Raw genomic sequence first — 17,316 nt, 5'->3', positions numbered from 1 at the left:
AGGTGCCAGAACTGCTCTAGGGGCCTTTAAAAAAATCTCTCTCGGTATCTAGCTACATCTTCCGGCATTTAATCTGACTTCATATTGCACTTCTTGTTCTATCACTGTAGCTGAAAGCTCAGGGGCTTTGTCCCATGTAGATAACTGGAGTTTCTTCTGTGTTTTGTTTTTGGTTTTGTTTTGTTTTTTTTTTTCCCCCAGCCCTTTTCTTCTCCCTGTGCATGAGAGCTGGTAACTGGAGAGCCAGGTTGTGCTCTCAAACTGTACTAATACCTGACAGCCACTGGATGATGACAGAATACCTTCAATCCTTGGGAGCTTAAACCCCAGGCTTTTACCCCAGCTTTGAACTGTCAGTTGTTAAGCCAGCAGACTGGCCAAATTTTATTTTGGTTCTTATTACTTGCCTTGCTTTTTGGTTTCTTTCCACACACCCCCCCCTCCACTTCTGTATTTAATTGGCTTTCTTACTTCTTACCTTCTTTACCAAAGACTTACCAACTTTATTTCACCTTTTAAATGAAACTCCTGCTTCTAAACCCTGTCTCTGAAAACATAAAGATGTTCTAACACTTATTAGCAATTCTAACCAGCCTTCTCTGCTATCTTTGCTTCTTCTCCTTTTCGCTGTTTCTCCTTTATGCTGCAGAAGATACTAACCTGATATCAGGCTTTGATGCTCCTGAGGGCTCTGAAAAAGTGACAGAAGATGAGTTTGACCCAATTCCAGTGTTGATATCCAAAAATTCACAAGGTAAGCCAGGATTTGGGGGTGAATTAGTTGTGGGGCAGTGGTGCTGCAGCACATGTGAAGTAAAGCAAACTGTAAACTGTAAGATACTGTCATTGTAGTGTTTAGTGAGCTTAGTCTTTCTCTGATTTACATTGGCCTTGAAATTTCTCTGGGTTCTCTGTTTGTGAGAAAATTGCACATCCAAAAATGTAACAGACATGCAAGCACCTTTAGGTCCCATGAAGTAATTTGTACCAGTCTGCCAGGCAGGGCACACAAACACCTCTGGGGCTGAAGCGCAGTGGAGAGCTGCGTTCTCCGATGTTCTTTAGTGCTCAAACCAGTGGAAGGAAGTCCTTTAAGTGGTGCAAGAAAGGGAGATGATGAGAATCCTTTATAACTCTGAAACTCCTGCTGCAAGTGAGTTTTTTTCACTTCTGCCTGATGTCTTTCAAAGGTGCTTGTGGGAACTGAGTGCAAGATGTTTGGTAGATGGTACCCACCTCCTTTGAAGAGCTTTGGGCATTCAGAGTCCTTAGGGCAGAGACTGGAAGGTTTCTCCTTTCACAGCATTCCTGTCACCTAGATCACGTTAACGTGATCTTTGCAAACAGTTTCAGTCTGATGTAGGGTTAAGTCTAAGAAGCAGCACTGTTTCCTTAAAAGAAATAACAGTGCTGCATTTTGTAGCTTTCGTAGGGACAGAAGTCAGGCAGCGTTTTGCAGTCTGGTCAGTCAAACAGTCTTCTCTCTAGAGTCAGGCTGTTGAAAGGTTTTGATTACAGCTTTTGATATGCTAGCATGGGTTTAAAGACATACTCCAGGGCTCCCTTTTTTTGGTTTTGGTTTGTGGTTTGGTTATTTTTTTTTTAATTTGATGGTAGAACTTTTTTGGCTTCCTGAACTCCCCTTTTTGTTTACAGCATGAGTGTGCTGTCCACCTGCTCTGCACCTGATGCTAGCTTTCAAAGACTGACACTCATTAGAAAAAGTTCTCAAATATTAGAGACTCTGCTCCTGCTGAAAGTTAGAGAAGATTTCTACCAAAGCTGGGCCAAGATAGGCTGCCTTGAATAAAGAGGAGCATCTTTCTTTCAGTATCAAAGCACCAGTTATAGAAAGCCACATGATAGCGCAACTCTCCTTGAAGTAGCCGGCAACTTAGATACTCTTAAAACAACAACTAATTTGCAAGCTTTAAAACTTTGAACAGTCCTTTCTCTAGGTTGTAGGAGTTTGTAATTGCCTTATAGATTCCTTAGTAAGAACAGAATTCTGTAGCTTGGATGTAAACCCCAGGAAAAAGAAATGGTTTGTAGAGATTTGTTGGCTGCTGTGATGTTTTTCCATGCAAGTCTAGCGAGATGGGTTTGGGGGGTGGGGAGAGGGTGGAAGAACAAGCAGGGGAATGTTGTTGCTATCGTGATGCCAGTAATGAGAACAGCTTGAGCAAATTTTCTGTTTTGCTTTGACTTTTTTTTTCTTGCTTGCTTGCACTTGAACATCTGAAACTGTCGTGTGTGTGTGTCCTGTTCAATACTGAATTCCTATCTCTCACACTTTCAGGTGGGCATTCTAGAAACAACAGTGGAAGCTCTGAGTCCAGTCTTCCCAACATAGCCAGGTCTTTACTGCTGGTGGATCAGCTCATAGACCTGTAGCAGTGACACAGTAGCAGACGCAGTTTCTGTAACGTACCTAATCCTCTGTTTTCATTTCCAGAAGAGTTACCTTCAGTTGTGGTTCTTTTGGGCTTTTCTTTTTTTTCCCCCCCCCTCTCTCCTTAATTAAAAGAAAAACAAATCTGCCAACAGGAGACAGTCACCCACCTTTCCCCCTGTCTTCCCGTGCCCTGGGGAAGATTCTGTCTCAGTTCTCCAGGTAGTCCTCTCTAAAGCTGGTAAAAACCCATTGTGGTTCCTTCTGCACCTGTCTTTGCTAGCCTGTGTAAAGGGAGCACCGTCCTTAGCCGCCCCGCTGAGATGTACACATAGCACCATGGAAAGCCTAACCGTAAATTAGCTAATCGTAGCTGATGTGTGATCCCTGCGTACAGCAGACTCCTTTCTCCTTAGAGTAGTGCGTGAACAACTGTGTTTCAATCTTTGCGTTTGTGTTTTTTTGGGTTTGGTTTTTGGTTTGTTCCTGTTTTCTGATGAATGGGCAGGAGGAAGGAGACAGGTGAAAGCGGTAGGGACGTCCCCGTCCTGCAGAACACAGGTTAGGAGAGCTGATGTTTCTAAATTGCCAGTATGTGCTTCAGAGGAGGAGAAAGCACCGAGTTCCTCTGAAGTAGTCTTGCCTAGTACCTCTGGTGATGGTGCGTATGAAGAGAGTTTTCCGGACTGCCCCCAGCTAATGGTTTGCTGTTTAACAATCCTGCTTGTGAATGAACTGTGCTTCCTTGGGGGAGGGGGGAAAAAAAGAAAAAAAAAAAAAAAAGAAACCAGATTGTTAAAGCTGCAAAAATGGCCCTAAGTGAAATATAACCTGGTTTTGAACCAAATACATGTGAGTATGGCTGTGACTAGCATTTTGTTGACCTTTTTTGAATGAAAAGGGCATTGTGGCAGCAGCAGATGTATTTTCTGTGACTTTTTTTCTGTGTTTGACTGGAAAAAAAAAAAAAAAGAAAATCCCCCCAACCTACTGTAAATTGTGTATGAAACAAATTGTCCTACGGTTGTTTGTCTATTTTTAATCCTGGTTTTAGTCAAGCATCTGGTATCTGTTCTGGGTTCCCCGTTTTCTCTTGTAACTGCATATAGTGCAAACCAGTTAAGTATGGAACCATTTGTTTCAGTAGACAAAGATTACTGTGGACTTTATTCCACTCTTGAGTCTTTGTGGAACAAGCATGCACTTGGTTCAGGTGGTTTGAAGTAAGTGCTGCTACAACTTGATGGGTTTTACCTTTTCTTTTTTCCCTTCACATGCTTAGTTTGTCAACTAGCTGGATACGCTCAACTTGTTTTTCTTGGCTTATGGTCATGAAGTCCGGAATTTCTATCTTGTATTTGAAAGCTCTTTCTGAACAGAAGGACTCTTCCTCTGTAGTGGAATAATTACTAGCTTACTGCTAACCTTGTGTATGTGTATGTAGCTGTATTAGTAAAAGTGCAGTTTCCCATGTGCGAAAGTATGAACGACTGAACTATGTATGTACTGACCTCTCGCTAAGAAGGCAAGAAATCAAAGTTCGTGACTCCTCCTTTCCTATCTCCAGCCTCTCCGCTATTCCCTCACCCCAACACTTAGTTTAACAAATTCTGTAAATAGAACTACCATCGGTTGTGTCTGCTCTACATTACTCTTCTTTTAAAACCTACACTTAATAATAAAAGTATTGCTTAAGTGTGTTGTATCATTACATGTGTATACTGCACTTTCCAAGAGAAGCTTTACATGAGAACTATGGAAATGACCTTAGTAAAATTGTGGATAGAACTTTATTATTTTTTTTTTGTTTTATATTCCTAAAGCACAGGCAAGCTGGACTGGAAAACGTGAAGACGCTATAGATAGAAAGTTATTGTATAGTCAGATACTGAGATTATATGAAAAGAGAATGGATTTTAAAAAATAACCATCTACTGTATATTAGAAGCAAAGATTTCTGTGAATTAAAGTACTTTTAAAGAATGTTTAAGATTTTAAATCTAATGGCACTTGTTCAAGCGTTCTGGAAACAAATATAAATGCGCTGGGTTGTTAATCATGCTATTAAATGAGCAGATGTGAATGTTTATTTTATTGCTTTTTCCAGTAGCTATTCATGGATCTGGGTGGGAAATGCGATACAATGGAAGCATACATTTTGAGAGGTGTCTGTTATCTAGACCTCCTTCATCAAAAAATACTCACCAGTTATTTGTGAAATGAATGGAAAATGCAAGAGAGATGAAATGAGTGGATATTTGGGATTGATTTTAAGCTTTCCAAAAAATGTGACTCTTCCAGGCATGAGGTTAGTGTTGGTGTGCTGCTCAAAAGTTGAGGAGTTTGTCTGAAAGCTGCTGCTGTGAAGGAACAAATTGAACTTTCAGCCGGTGTCCGCAGGGGAGAAGTTTGGTACCCAGCGTTCCCGAAATGGCGTAAGAATGATTCTCTGTCAGCTGTGGTTGGAGCCTTGTCTGAAGCCATGGGAGATGTTTCTGTCCCCTTTTAAGGGTTGTAGGGTCAGGTGTTTGTATTCTGTTACTTAACAGCATACAGTCAGCAAAATCACAGCGGAGTGATTCTCCTCTCTGCCTGGTGTGTGCTGTTGGTTCACGTCGGGATGACAGAGGAGCCTTTCTGCCCTAACAGGCTGGAGCTTGTCGTAGGGTTTTTGACATTAACTATTTTGATGGATCCTCCTGATAGGATACTGCAAATGCCACCACAATACACAGAGCAATTTCCTTTCAAGTCAAGGTTGTGCTTTGGATGCAAGAGTGAATCTAGTTTTGGGGTGCCAAGATGTTCAAAGGAATAGTTGGAACTTAGATGTTGGTTCTTGCTTATTTGGGGGGGCTTGGGTTTTGAGCTGCCCCTGCCTTTGGAAATCTCCCCAGTTCATCATTTAACTTGATAAACACAAGTGTTGCACCCACAATTCAGAGATCAGCAAATTTGTGTTGTATCTGACAATATCCACTGTGTTGGGAGCATCTGTCCCAAAACCAGAAGGTGCTGCAGCTTCCCGAACTCTGCCCAAGTCTTCATGGGGTTCCTTGGGGCTTGGCCAAGTATGAAGGACTTGGCCAGGGCTGCAGGCACTGTGCAACCTGCTGGAGAAGTCTGAGAGATGGGTGGAAGAATCTAAGCACTGGTGGCTTTGTGGCACACCTTGTGCATCCTCTAACAGGCCGTTTACCAGAAGCGAATGACAGCTTGAGTGAATCTCTGCGTAGAGCAAAATTATTTTTAGAGGGGGCTTCTTGTAAATGAATGATGATGGCATTCCTCAGCCTGAAAGCTTGCAAGATGTTGCCTCCAGTGACTTTTCCAAAACTACCTTATTTAAAAATCGATTTAAAAAAGTTTTGTTATTACAGTGAAAGTTCAGATGCGATTCACACCAAAGACAGAGTTCAGCAAGTTTTGGGGTATCCAAGCAAACATAAAATGTGGAGCATGTGGGCCTCTGCCTACAGAAAACGTCATCAAGCACATAGCGTGCTGCAGTAGGATCTGAAGTGTGTGCATGGCTCTCTGGAGTAAGTTATTTTCTTTTTAGCCAATACATTTTCTAGTTCAGGAACTCTCATGGGAATTAGTCAGAGTTGGGGAGTAGCTGGCGTGGATGTGGGGGAGTGCTCTGATGAATGAGGCTTGTTGGTCACCTCTGTTACCAGTAATCGGGTGAGATGAGTTCCCGTGACTGCTCTTTGCTGAGGTGTGTGGGCACTGCACGTTAAAACTGCATCACTCCAGCAGGAAACAGACTGAGGGAAGAAAAAAAACGGTTTTCTTTGTATATATTTTTTATTCCTGTATAGTCTATTTCCGTAACCGAAAGCAGCTGTGCTCTGGGGACAGCCGTGCCTACGCGCAGGAGCGCAGACTCCATGCACAGCGTCAGGTCTCAGTGTTCCTTGGAAGGGTGAGTTGTTTTAAGGACATTACTAATATGTGAGACCTGTGCTCCAGCCCTCCCCAGGAGGGAGTTTAACCCCTAGAAACTTGCCTTATGTTTTTCTCAGACGGTCTTAAAAATGACTTGTATATATAACACTTGGCTCGTGCACAGCACAAATGAGGGGAAAACCAAATGATGCTGTTAGTCTTGTTTGTAAACTGCTGGAGTATGATGTGTGGGGTTAGTGCATTTAACACCTGCCCTGTCTCACTTTGCACGGTGCAAATGACTCTACAAGCGTGCCAAAACTAGAACATGAAATTCCTGATCTGGAACCGAAGAACCCTCGATCTGCTCCCAGATCTGCCGCCACGCAGCAGCTTTGGGCAGAAACGCTTAATTCTGCTGTCCAAATTGTTGTCTGGTGACATAGTAAGGGTGATGCTGACCTTTGGGGTTCTGCTGTGGTACCTCCTCACTGACAGCACTGTGTGGGGGTAGTTCTGTATTGTTGTTCAATGATATTGCTTCGAGGAATTGGAGTACAAGGAGGAACTCCACTGCTTCAACAATGAAGGAATGAGAAGTCTTTGGACCCTTATTAAATACCAAACGAGTAATCTTGCGTACTAGTAATTGTGAAGACTTGTAGCTACCTGTTAGCATGTGTTGAGACCTTCCTGACTTTGGCTTGATGAAATTGGGAGAGTTATTTGGTGGAAGAGTAGCTTTAGACTCTAGGAATGCCTCTGTCTCCTCTCACGTTCTCGTTTTGGGCTCTGCTCCAGCAATGAGATCATCATCTTGGTGACTGCTCTGCCTCCTTGCAGCCCCCTCTAATAGGGAGAGTAAATCTTTTATCGCTTTCCTGTCAGTTATTTCAGTCCTTTGCCACTTCAGTGCACCCTTTTCCTTAAAAGAAGGGGGAACTCCATGTGGCGGTGCTGTAACTGAGGGGTAAATGGGTTTTTCTTCAGGTTGCTCTCTGAATACACCCAGGGTGTATTCCTGGGGTACTGAGTGATTTTATTACTAAGGTTCTCCCTGCAGAAAGGGAGCCTGAATATAGTTTAGGAATTGTTTCTTTAGTATGTATATCTGACCCTGGAATAAAAAAAATGCACGAATGTTGTACAGGGGTAGGGAGAAACCTGATCTGTGAACTCAGGCTTCTGTAAAGATTTTTTGCTGTAAAGCTTGCAGCTGTTAGGGGTGTGCATGTGTTAAAAGCTGAGCGTTAATTGAAAATGTAAGGGATGCGTCCCCATGGGGTCACACAGATCTCGGGAGCCTGGAGGAGGGGAGGACAAAAGAGGCAGCTGCCCCTCGATGGTGTCCATCTTGGCACAGGCAGGCGTTAGGAAATGCTGCCTCTGCAAAAGAGGCACTTCTTTTTGCACGAGGGGTTGGGGGTGCTTTGTGTGTTGATCCCAGCAAACCATCTGCCTGTGTCTTTGCAGGCCTCTTGCAGAGCGTGCGCTTGGTGTGGACAGAGGAGGGGCAGGGCTTCAAACAAAAAGGCACTGTCTTAGTTTGATGAGAGTTGTCCTTTACCCTCCTGCTGTTACCAGCTCGTGGAGTGACCCTTCCTCTGCTTTACTGTAACACAGAACAGAACTGCCATGCCTTCTCATGGCAAACGGTCCCTCGAGCGCTTCAGTCTCGCTGGTCTCTGATCTCAGACCTGCCGAAGCATCCGTCGGTGCTAGCTAACTTAAATTCGCTGTCGTCCTAAAAGTTGTGCAGCATGTGCCTCTGAAATGTTCATCTGCAAAGCCTGTAGCTACGGCTCCTTGTGGGAATGCGCTGACCTTGTCTTGTTAGCTCTAACCTGACCTTGCTGACCTTATGGGAATGCGCTGACCTTGTTAGCGAGTCCAGAGGAGGGCGACCAAGGTGGTGAAGGGTCTGGAGGGTCTGACCTATGAGGAACGGCTGAGGGAGCTGGGGGTGTTTAGCCTGGAGAAGAGGAGGCTCAGAGGTGACCTTAGTGCAGTCTACAACTACCTGAAGGGAGGTTGTAGCGGTGTGGGAGTCGGCCTCTTCTCCCAGGTAACTATTGATAGGACAAGAGGACGCAGCCTCAAGCTTGGCCAGGGGAGGGTCAGGTTGGACATTAGGAAGAATTTCTTCTCAGCAAGGGTCATTAGCCATTGGAAGGGGCTGCCCAGGGAGGTGGTGGAGTCACCATCTCTGGAGGGGTTTAAAAAAAGCCTGGCCATGGCACTTAGTGCCCTGGTCTAGTTGCCATGGTGGTGTCAGGGCAATGGTTGGACTTGATGATCCCAGAGGGCTCTTCCAACCTGATTGGTTTTGTGACCTTTACACAAAGGGGTTTGGGGTTTTTTTGTTTGATTGCCCATTTCAGTGTCTAAACATAGCTCAGACCTTTTCTAACCTACAAGATTAATAACTGTGAGAGGAGATTTCGAAGCCATTGTCTAGTTAGACATGCACCCAGCTGTTAGCTGAAGTAAAACGCTGGCATGATGTTGTCTTCCTTGTTGTAGTGGTGCTGCCATAGCTGCTTCTGGGATTGTCCCTTTGCTTTCTGCCATAGGAAACAAACTGAGGGAACCCAAGAACATGGGAAAGAAAAGGTGCCTGAGATCAGTTACTGCGGGATGGTGTCTGGAAGCCAGGTCTTCCTCCTTCAACGTCAGAAAAATAGAACGTGGGGGTGTAGGTGGTGCTCCACTCTTGTCAGTGAATCCCCAAACTTCTCAGGTAACCCACTGCATTTTAATATCGCTGTGCCCATTTTTGTTGTTTACAAGTTGTCAGGGCCCTTCCCTTCTTGCTGTATTGCCTGGCAGCTTTGGGTGAAACCAGCTCCTAACTCAAGGCTGGAACGAGCTCCTACCTAAGCATTGCTTCATTTTTTCCTCCCAGAGTAGTTCCCAACTCCTGTACTGGCCTTAGGGAGAAAACTGCTTCCAAGTATTAGGTGCCCTTCTCACTTAGGATGGGCAAAGAGAGAGCAAGAAAGCATTGGGAAAAGTAATTTTTCCAAAAATAGAGCGTTCTGCCTGTTGTACAGTGCCTCCAAGTTGAGACGCATGCTGCTCCTCTCCTAAGCAAACGGGCCTATATCCCGTCAACCCTTCTCTTACTCTGTCCTACATGAACATAGATACCTACTAATGCAAATAACTCTTGAAAATTCTGCTCAAATGACTTGTTTGCGCTGTTCTTGTGAAAAGTGGGTCATTGGTTTGCATTGGCATAACGTTCACCATGATAAATGCCTTTTTTCTCTCCGTGTTTTCCTGTACGCTATGTTCCAATGAGGACTGGGTAATTCTGAGGCATTTGCATGATGTGGCAGCCAGTCTCGCTCTGCTTCAGCCTAGATTCTCAAAATCTCACAACGATACCTGGTAAATACATAACCAGCCTCCTGGAAGGAAACACCACCATAGAGATATTGGTCCTATAATCTGAGATTAGCATCTAAGGTTAAACCATTGCTGACAAATAGGCTTCAGGAAAGATAGATAGTATTTTTGTAGAGTAACTTATGAAATGTTCGCATATCTACACTGTCTTTATTTAGCAGTGTAATGTATCTAAGTGCATAGTTTCCCAATAAATACCGATTTTGATGCCTAATGAACGACTACTGTGTCTTTAATTGTGAGAAGTCACTGAGAGTGGGTTAACTCGTGTACGTCTACGGACTTGATCAAGGAATGGTGCCTCGCAGGCTGCAATGGGTGTGCAAACGTGAACGAATTAACCTGGGCAGAGTTTGGATGTGATGGTGCTATTTGGTCACAGCAGGGTGGGTTGGTTAGTACCTCGCTTGTCCATCGCTCAGTGGACACCAACCAACCTCCTTTACCCTCCTTGTTCTTCCTGCAATTCACACTGCTTAGTTTTCACGTGCCTTTTTCCTATCCTCTTGCTCACATGAGTCCAATGACATACTCCTAACCTGCCAATAGTTCTTTGAAGGTAAGATCTCTTCTGTTCTGTCTGTGTGAGTCGTAAGGCAAAACCAACCCCATCTTGGGCTCTTGTAACTGGAGAAGAGCAGAACAGCAAGCCTCTCCCCGCACTGTCTTGTTAGGCTAACGCAGGAGCAAGCCAGATCATTATAGTTATGTTAGATAACTTGATAGGATGTTACGGTATGGATTGTTTAAAATCATTTGTCTTGCAGTCGTTTAAAATAGTGCTGCTAGAGTTACCAGGATTCATTAAAAGCTATAGGCTGACCTTCATTCTTTGAGATGTGTAGGTTATTTTAGCAGGTTGTAGGGCATCCCTGCGTATTTTACATGCCCGACTGGAATTCCACGTATCCGTGGGATGGCTCACAGAAACAGAGGCTGTGCCGAGCTACGTATCTGCTTGTAGGGCAGTCAATAAGCAACAGTGCAGAATGAAACGACAAAAACTGTCTGTTTGCTGGAGCTTCACTCCAGGCAGCAGTGTTAGGAAGTGCAAACCTCTCTGATGGTGATCGTCGTTGTGGGTGGCAGAAAAAACCTTGTGGAAGGGTGCTGAGAGAGTGCTGGGTGTGCCCATTCGTGTGTCAAACATCTTCCATCTCTTTCTGAAAACCGGTACTTGTGGTGTCCCCAAGCTGTGAGGCAGCGTCGAGTTGTGTGTCGGTTTTGTGTGTTGTAAATACCTTCCCTGGCGGGTTTAATTTCTTTTGTTTGCCCTCCCTCTCCTTCCCATTTTCCATGCGTGATGGTGGTTTAAATCTGAACGGCATGACATTTCTTGTGTAATGAGCACCTTTATTTATGACTAAGGAGTTGGAGCTTGTTGAGTAACACTCTTCTCTTGCATTTTTAGGTCTGCAGAGGGATCCGGCCCTGTTCCCAGTTGGAGCTCTTGAACTTTGTAAAGGACCTTCTGGCAATGATGGACTTGCTTTGTACAAGGGTCAGTCCCAGATACTGGAGGTGAAAACACAGCACAACTCAGAGTCAGACTTCTTAACAAGAGATGGTCCTTCAAGCAACAGCTCCTTCTACAGCAGTGAAGGAGAGGGGACAGACCACGAAGGAGATATTTTGGATTGTAGTGGGTCCAGGCCTTTACTGATGGATTCGGAAGAGGAGGAGGAAACCTACAAGTTGTACACAGGGTTCCTGCAGTCTGTGCCCAGGGAAAGACAGGAGGCCTCCAAAGAAGATCCCCACTCCCAGTCTTCCCAGGCTAGAGCAGGGGAGACGCTGTTCCCTGCCTTCCAGTTGCACACCGGGGAGGTTTTTAATGAACCAGATGTTTTTGCCACGGCTCCTTTCCGAAGCTCAAGAAAAGTGCCTGATGAGGTGGATGTCTTTACCAAAGCTCCTTTTATCTCCAAGGGCAACGTGGCTCTTAGACATCCAGAAGAAGCAGATGTATTTCTGAGAGCCCCTTTCACTAAAAAGAAAAGCATGGAAGAGTTGACTGCCCATAGTATGTCTAAGGAACCATTTGCACCACCCGTTTTCCTAAGTCAAGGAGGCGATGTCCAACACAGAGCTAACCCGATGTTCCCAAGCGTGGATCCAGCAATGCGTGGGTCCACGGCCTCGGCGAGATCTCTGTATCCTTCTGCCGGGTTTACTCAGCCAAGCAATCTCCATCCCTCTTCTGTAAGAGCTGTGGAGACCCAGGAAAACATCCCTTCTAAAGGCGTGCTGCAAGAGCAGGGTGGTGGCGTGCCCGGCGAGAGAAACCAAGGAGGACACGCGGTGCCCCAGGAAGCCGTGCTGGGCTCCGTGGTGAACAAGCCTTTCCGTCCGCAATCCTTGTCAAAGTATTCCCGTCACTACAGTCCAGAAGATGGGCAGGGTCTCGAAGTCAAGCCCATAGCTGCTTACAAAGTGGTTTCTCAGACCAACAGACAGGCAATAGCAGGATCTGTCTCTGTTGCCCCTCTGTCTTCCAGGACTATAGAGCTGCCCGGCGGGGACCCGTTTGCCTCAGCACCCTTTCCTTCCAAAGTGGGGAAGCAAAAGCCTTAATCTGCTGTGAGCTGGGAGGTGTGCTGCCTCTTGGAGCACCTCTCACAGGACCTTGAACCTCTTAGTTGAAATGAATGACATAGCAATATATATATATAAAAAAAAAAAAAATTATTATTTTTTGGTCAGAACTCTATTTGCAGTGATATATAGTTGAAACATTTTAAGTTATGTTAGTTGGTCTGAACGCCTGGCTTGTCAGGATCTCCATATCCTTTTCAGTTGCTTCTTACCTTCCTCCTCTCACTGTCTTCCTCCCCGTTTATTTTTTAGATGCTTTTCCAAACCAGTAATATTCTGTATTTTCTGGTCCTGGCTGGGGAAATGCATTATAAGATGAATGAAAAAGTTTATTAATTACAGAGCAAGTCAAGCAGGACTTGCTAGTGCTCTGGAAAGGAGGTGATTTCACAGGTTAAAGGGTTATCGTGACTTCTTTCCCTTCAGCGGGGACTTGTGGCAGAGAGCAAGGTGGTCTGTTCCTGCTGCTTGGCAGTGGTGACAGACGTGGCAGCCGTGGCTCCGGGGTGATTCTGTCGTGGGTGCCTGGTACCAGGTTTGGGCATCACTTTGCTCGCTGTGGCGTATGACAGGGGGAAGTGCTGCTGCCCGAGGGCCTGCGCCGGAGCGCGGAGGAGTCGGTGGAAGGACTCACGGTGCCTTCAGTCGCTTGTCTTGCAAACTCTCCGATGGATGAACTTGCAAAGTGACCTGTCAGGCTGTTACTGTTGCTGCTGGTTGGAAAATGGAACGATCAGGCAAAGCTTTCGGTTTTACATGCGTATTTCCTGGCTGGTTTATGCCAAAGTGTAGGACCCAGAAATTTGCTTGTGGTGTTGTGAAGGAGAGAGCTGTGCGGTTTTACAGTATTAAAAATACGCCTTACGGAAGAATTTATTATGCAAACAACTCCATAGATGTCCTGATCGACATACCTCACTTGGTGTAATTCAGCGTTGGCTGCGATCCGGTTAGAGTCATTTATACTAGCAGAGAACTTGACTCCATGTTTGTAAATTCTGCCTTTTTGTTTTCTTGTTGGTTAAGGGTGAGCCTAAACAAAATCCATTCACACTCCTTTGGTAACGTTTGCTTTGTGTCAAAAATAACTGTGCTTTCTACCATATTCCCAAAGGGAAAGACAACTTCTTCTGTGTTCAGCCCTTGGTGTAGTGAAATCCCAATATAGTGTTTGGAGGAAAAATCACCCAGGCTGGCAGCTGGGCAGAAACAAAGCAGGCTTTGCTCCCCTCTCTTTTCACTAATAGAAGACAAAGATAAGAGTGAAACCTCCCATCTTGATGTTGCAAAATGCCTGATTGCATAAGTTGTCTTGGATCTGCTATTTCTGGTCCGCAAAGGCTACTTGGAAGTGTGGACTGGCCTCAAAATATCCAGTTACAGGGACTCCCAGTCGCTGGTGAATCTCTGTGGTGCAGTAATCCTTCCTCCTCACAGGTGTTGGTGCTGCAGAATGTCTCCCAAGAAAAAATTTTGTTTGGTTGTTTTTTTTTAAGGACTTGACATCTATGAAAAAAATCCCCATTGACTCCAGTAGCATCTGGCCAAGTCTCTTAAAAGCCTTGTGGTGGCCACCTCCCAAGGGAGTTTGTTCGTTATCCTGTGAGCTGGAGCCTTGCGCTGAGGGTAAAGGACACGTTTTGCCTTTGGGGGTCTCCCATGAGTGGCTTTGAGTTCTTTGGGTGTTCACAGGGGAATTGTTGGAGCAGTGGGTATGTTGCTGAGATCAGGACGGGTTGTATGTAGAGCAGGTTCCTGCTCTGCCTGCTTTCTCATGTGTTTGTACTCTGATAGTAAGTACTGTGAGTACTGTCACGCTGAGAGAGGGAAGGATCAGCCATAGCTCCTCCTGACTCGCTGGAGTTACACCCAGGAGAGCTTCTGCAGCCCCAAATAGACTTGTCTAGTTTTGCAGGGGAAGAACCTGACACCACCTCCAGTCCGATGTCCAAAGAATAATCATTAAAGGAATGCAACAGGCATATTAACGATGCATGTGAAGGCTGCTTAAACAAAGCAGAACATTGCCCAGTCCGGGGCTGATTCGCTGCTGACTTTTAAGCCCAGCAGCGTAAGGGGAGGATGGATGGAAAAACCCTGAAGGCCAGGAGCTGACTAGCGAAGCATCTGCAAATAGGAGTCACTGACCACTCCGTGTTTCCTTTCCCTCCCCAAATTCAGTTCCCCTCCAAAATATCTCCAGTTGCAAGAGATGAGCCAAATGTTCTGCTGGACGTGCTCGGCGTGAGGATTGCCTGGAAGGGAGGGGGAGAAACTTGGACTGAGGTCTTAAAGCCCTGGGGTGGAGAGGGAGAACACTTGAAAGCAAGGAGGTTACGTTGGCTTGCGCGGTGCAGTTGCGGGCAAATCGTGACTTGCCGAGCCCAGGTCAGGTTGTGTCGTGTGGAGCTGGGGACCTTCTGCCCTGCTCTGCTGTGCTCGGGGTTAAGTAATATTGGTGTGTTAAGTACTATTGGTGGTTTAGGGTTTTTTCTGTCCTCCATCACCACCTCGTGAAAACAGAAGTACTGTAAAGAGATGTCTGGGTTTCCCTTGAGATGTTTCTTCAGCAAAGCTGAGGCTGTCGTTGATTGTGTTTTGTTGTCATTGAGTTTTCTGTTTAAATACATACCCGAAAGGCGGTGGTTGGTTTTGTTTTAAAAATATATACCCCCCCCCCAGTCGGTTGTTGCTGGATTGGATCAGTGAGAGATGCTGAGAATGACAGCGATAGCGAACTGTGAATTCAAGGGATACCAAGGAGACTGAGCCTGAGGGCACAGATTTGTTTCAACACGCATCCTGTGCCATGGCCAGGAGGCTGAATTTGACCTCGAGCTGTTCAATTCGCTCGGGGAAGCTGCTGGAGGGGAAGTCAGGCCTTGAGGATGCAGGGATGAATCTGTGGAACAGGGAAGATGCTTCACTGGAGCAAGCAGGTACCGCATATAAATAAGATGTGGGCTCAAGGTATTACCTCTGCTAGCTGGATTCAGGTTCTCCTTCCTTCCCTTCGTTTTTACTTGAAAAATTGCTTTTGGATAATTCTGTGAAACTTCTTTCCGTGCCACGTCCAGGTCTCACTTAGCTGATGCTGGGTTAGCGTTAGCTCGTTGCCCTTTGCGCTCGGAGCAGAGCCCCTCGTTCGTGTCGGTGAGGCGGAGGAGAGCTACGTGTGGTTCAGACCTTGCTGTGCTGCGCTGCCAGCTGAGGGAGAGAAGGAAAACGTGCCGAGGCGCAGCGAGGTGTGCGGGCTTGTTTACAGCCCTGATCCGGGTCGGGTCAGGCTGAATTTCCAGCTAGCGTTTTGGCAGCTTTTATGTTCTTCGAGCACTTTACACAAAGAGCAAGCTACCCGTGCCCTAGTAGCTAATGATCCTGCCAGCACACATCAGTGCTTAAATGGTTTTAAATCTCTTTTGGGGAGGTGGAGGCAGCTTGTTTGAGTCTCTGCATGTGACCTATGAAGTAATGGCACTTTCGGTTATGGTCAGAAAACTGAATTTCAATGCCAGTTACTCTGATATCCTTCTCATTTCCAGCCTGTGTTCCTCCTAATCCTGCACTGCCAGTGCTGCAGCTTCAGCGTGATGAATTGTAAGTGGAAATTCCATTTCCATAGTTTTACCTTTTTTTTATGAATGTGGAAGAATAATGCTAATTGTTTTCTTTGCCACACAACCGGTGATCTTAATGAAGTAAGACCGGTACGGCCTCAATGCAGCGTTCTGAAGTCAGTTTTCTGAACAGAACCACTGGTTTCATCATTTTTTTAAAGTAAATTCTGTTAACTGGGTCCTCATGCATGGCCTCAGTTATCGCTGCAGTCCTGCGACAATCTGAAATTCATTCTGGGAAAGGGACTGGTTCTTACCCATTGTCAAGTTCAGCTTGAATGCACTTAAAGTCTCTTTTCAAAGTGATTAATCAGAGTTTCTGCATGCAAAAAAAAAAAGCAGTCGGCTTGGCTGTCTGTGCATCACTGCCGTGATGTTTGTACCACACACGTAACGGGACCAGCCACCCCGGTGTTAACCTGCACTTTCCGCAGCCTGCTGCAGTATTTTGGGGACTTTCCCCATCTCTCCTCTCCCTTCCAGCCAGCTCAGTACTTGTCATCCGTGGTGGTAAGTTTACAATCGTCGTCTCTTGAAGCTGGCGCACACTCAATCTGTAATGCACACTATGCATGGAGCACGTAGGTGATATTAAGCTCGTAACAGCAAACCCGTGTAAGCAATCATGACATACAGCCCCTGACGCGTGTCTTCAGTGGGGCTTAAGCAAGACTGAGCGAGATCTGCTTAATTACTGAACTCTCAATCACTCCAAAGTGGTAATCAGTTACTTTAACTCAGCTTCCACCAAAGACTCTTGTGTTGGGGAGTTGAATTTGTGTGGTTTTTTTTTTTCTTCTTTTTCCTCATGGTGTTAAATCAAGGCCTTTCAGTGCACCAGAAGACTCCAAAGCATTTTTACAGTAATATCTTGACGGTGAAATCTTGTTCCAGTTCCGAAACACATTCCTGAAACCTGATGAGCTGTATTAGTGTTTCTAAAAATAAGCCACGTCCTGTAGTTTCCATTGTAGGTAGGGTAAGTACTGTCACACACACCCCTAGAAATACTCCCCTGTGAAGTTAGAGGGATAATGATGATCCCCTGTTTTCCCCATCCCTCCCCTCCAAAGGAATTGCTCGCAGGGCTGGGGAGGACAGGGTGCTTGTAGGATGCAGCTCGTAGAGCATCACTACACGCCGAGTCCGGCGGCGAAAGAAACTCCCTTGTTTCTGCGAGGAGCTGGAAGCGTCCGTGGTCTCCGCTAACTGTGACAAACAATCTGTGACTCGTGTCCTCTGAGCAGTGTTTCGTTTGCACCGCGCTGTTATTATGGTAATTCTTAGCGGTCTTGGAAGTACCTCTGGCTTGCAGATTTGATGGAGTCAAGTTCTGCACTCCGGGTGTGATCATCTGTGTTTCTGGTAATCATTATGAAGAAATGTTGGACTTGTAAACCTATGTACATT

The 17,316-nt window shown here is 45.6% G+C and overlaps 1 protein-coding gene across 8 annotated transcripts in view; it reads left to right on the top strand.

Annotated features, from left to right (window-relative positions):
• The window catches only part of AAK1 (AP2 associated kinase 1), an 87,592-nt gene extending 70,287 nt beyond the window's left edge, over positions 1-17,305 (top strand). For 2 of the 8 annotated variants that reach the window (XM_068421312.1, XM_068421321.1), the window contains 2 exons: positions 650-754; positions 11,106-17,305. In XM_068421312.1, the coding sequence (XP_068277413.1) occupies positions 650-754; positions 11,106-12,268 (1,268 nt within the window). In that variant the 3' untranslated portion in view covers positions 12,269-17,305. Of the gene's footprint in view, positions 1-649; positions 755-2,299; positions 4,383-8,856; positions 9,779-11,105 lie in introns of those variants that run through there. The other 6 variants (XM_068421314.1, XM_068421313.1, XM_068421316.1 and 3 more) reach the window with 5 other exon arrangements.
• Positions 17,306-17,316: the final 11 nt, after the last annotated feature.

Source organism: Nyctibius grandis, chromosome 33, assembly GCF_013368605.1.
Source record: "Nyctibius grandis isolate bNycGra1 chromosome 33, bNycGra1.pri, whole genome shotgun sequence".
NCBI classification, from domain to species: domain Eukaryota; kingdom Metazoa; phylum Chordata; class Aves; order Nyctibiiformes; family Nyctibiidae; genus Nyctibius; species Nyctibius grandis.
Note: the sequence above shows the minus strand (reverse complement) of the source record. Positions and strands in the feature narration are given on the sequence as shown.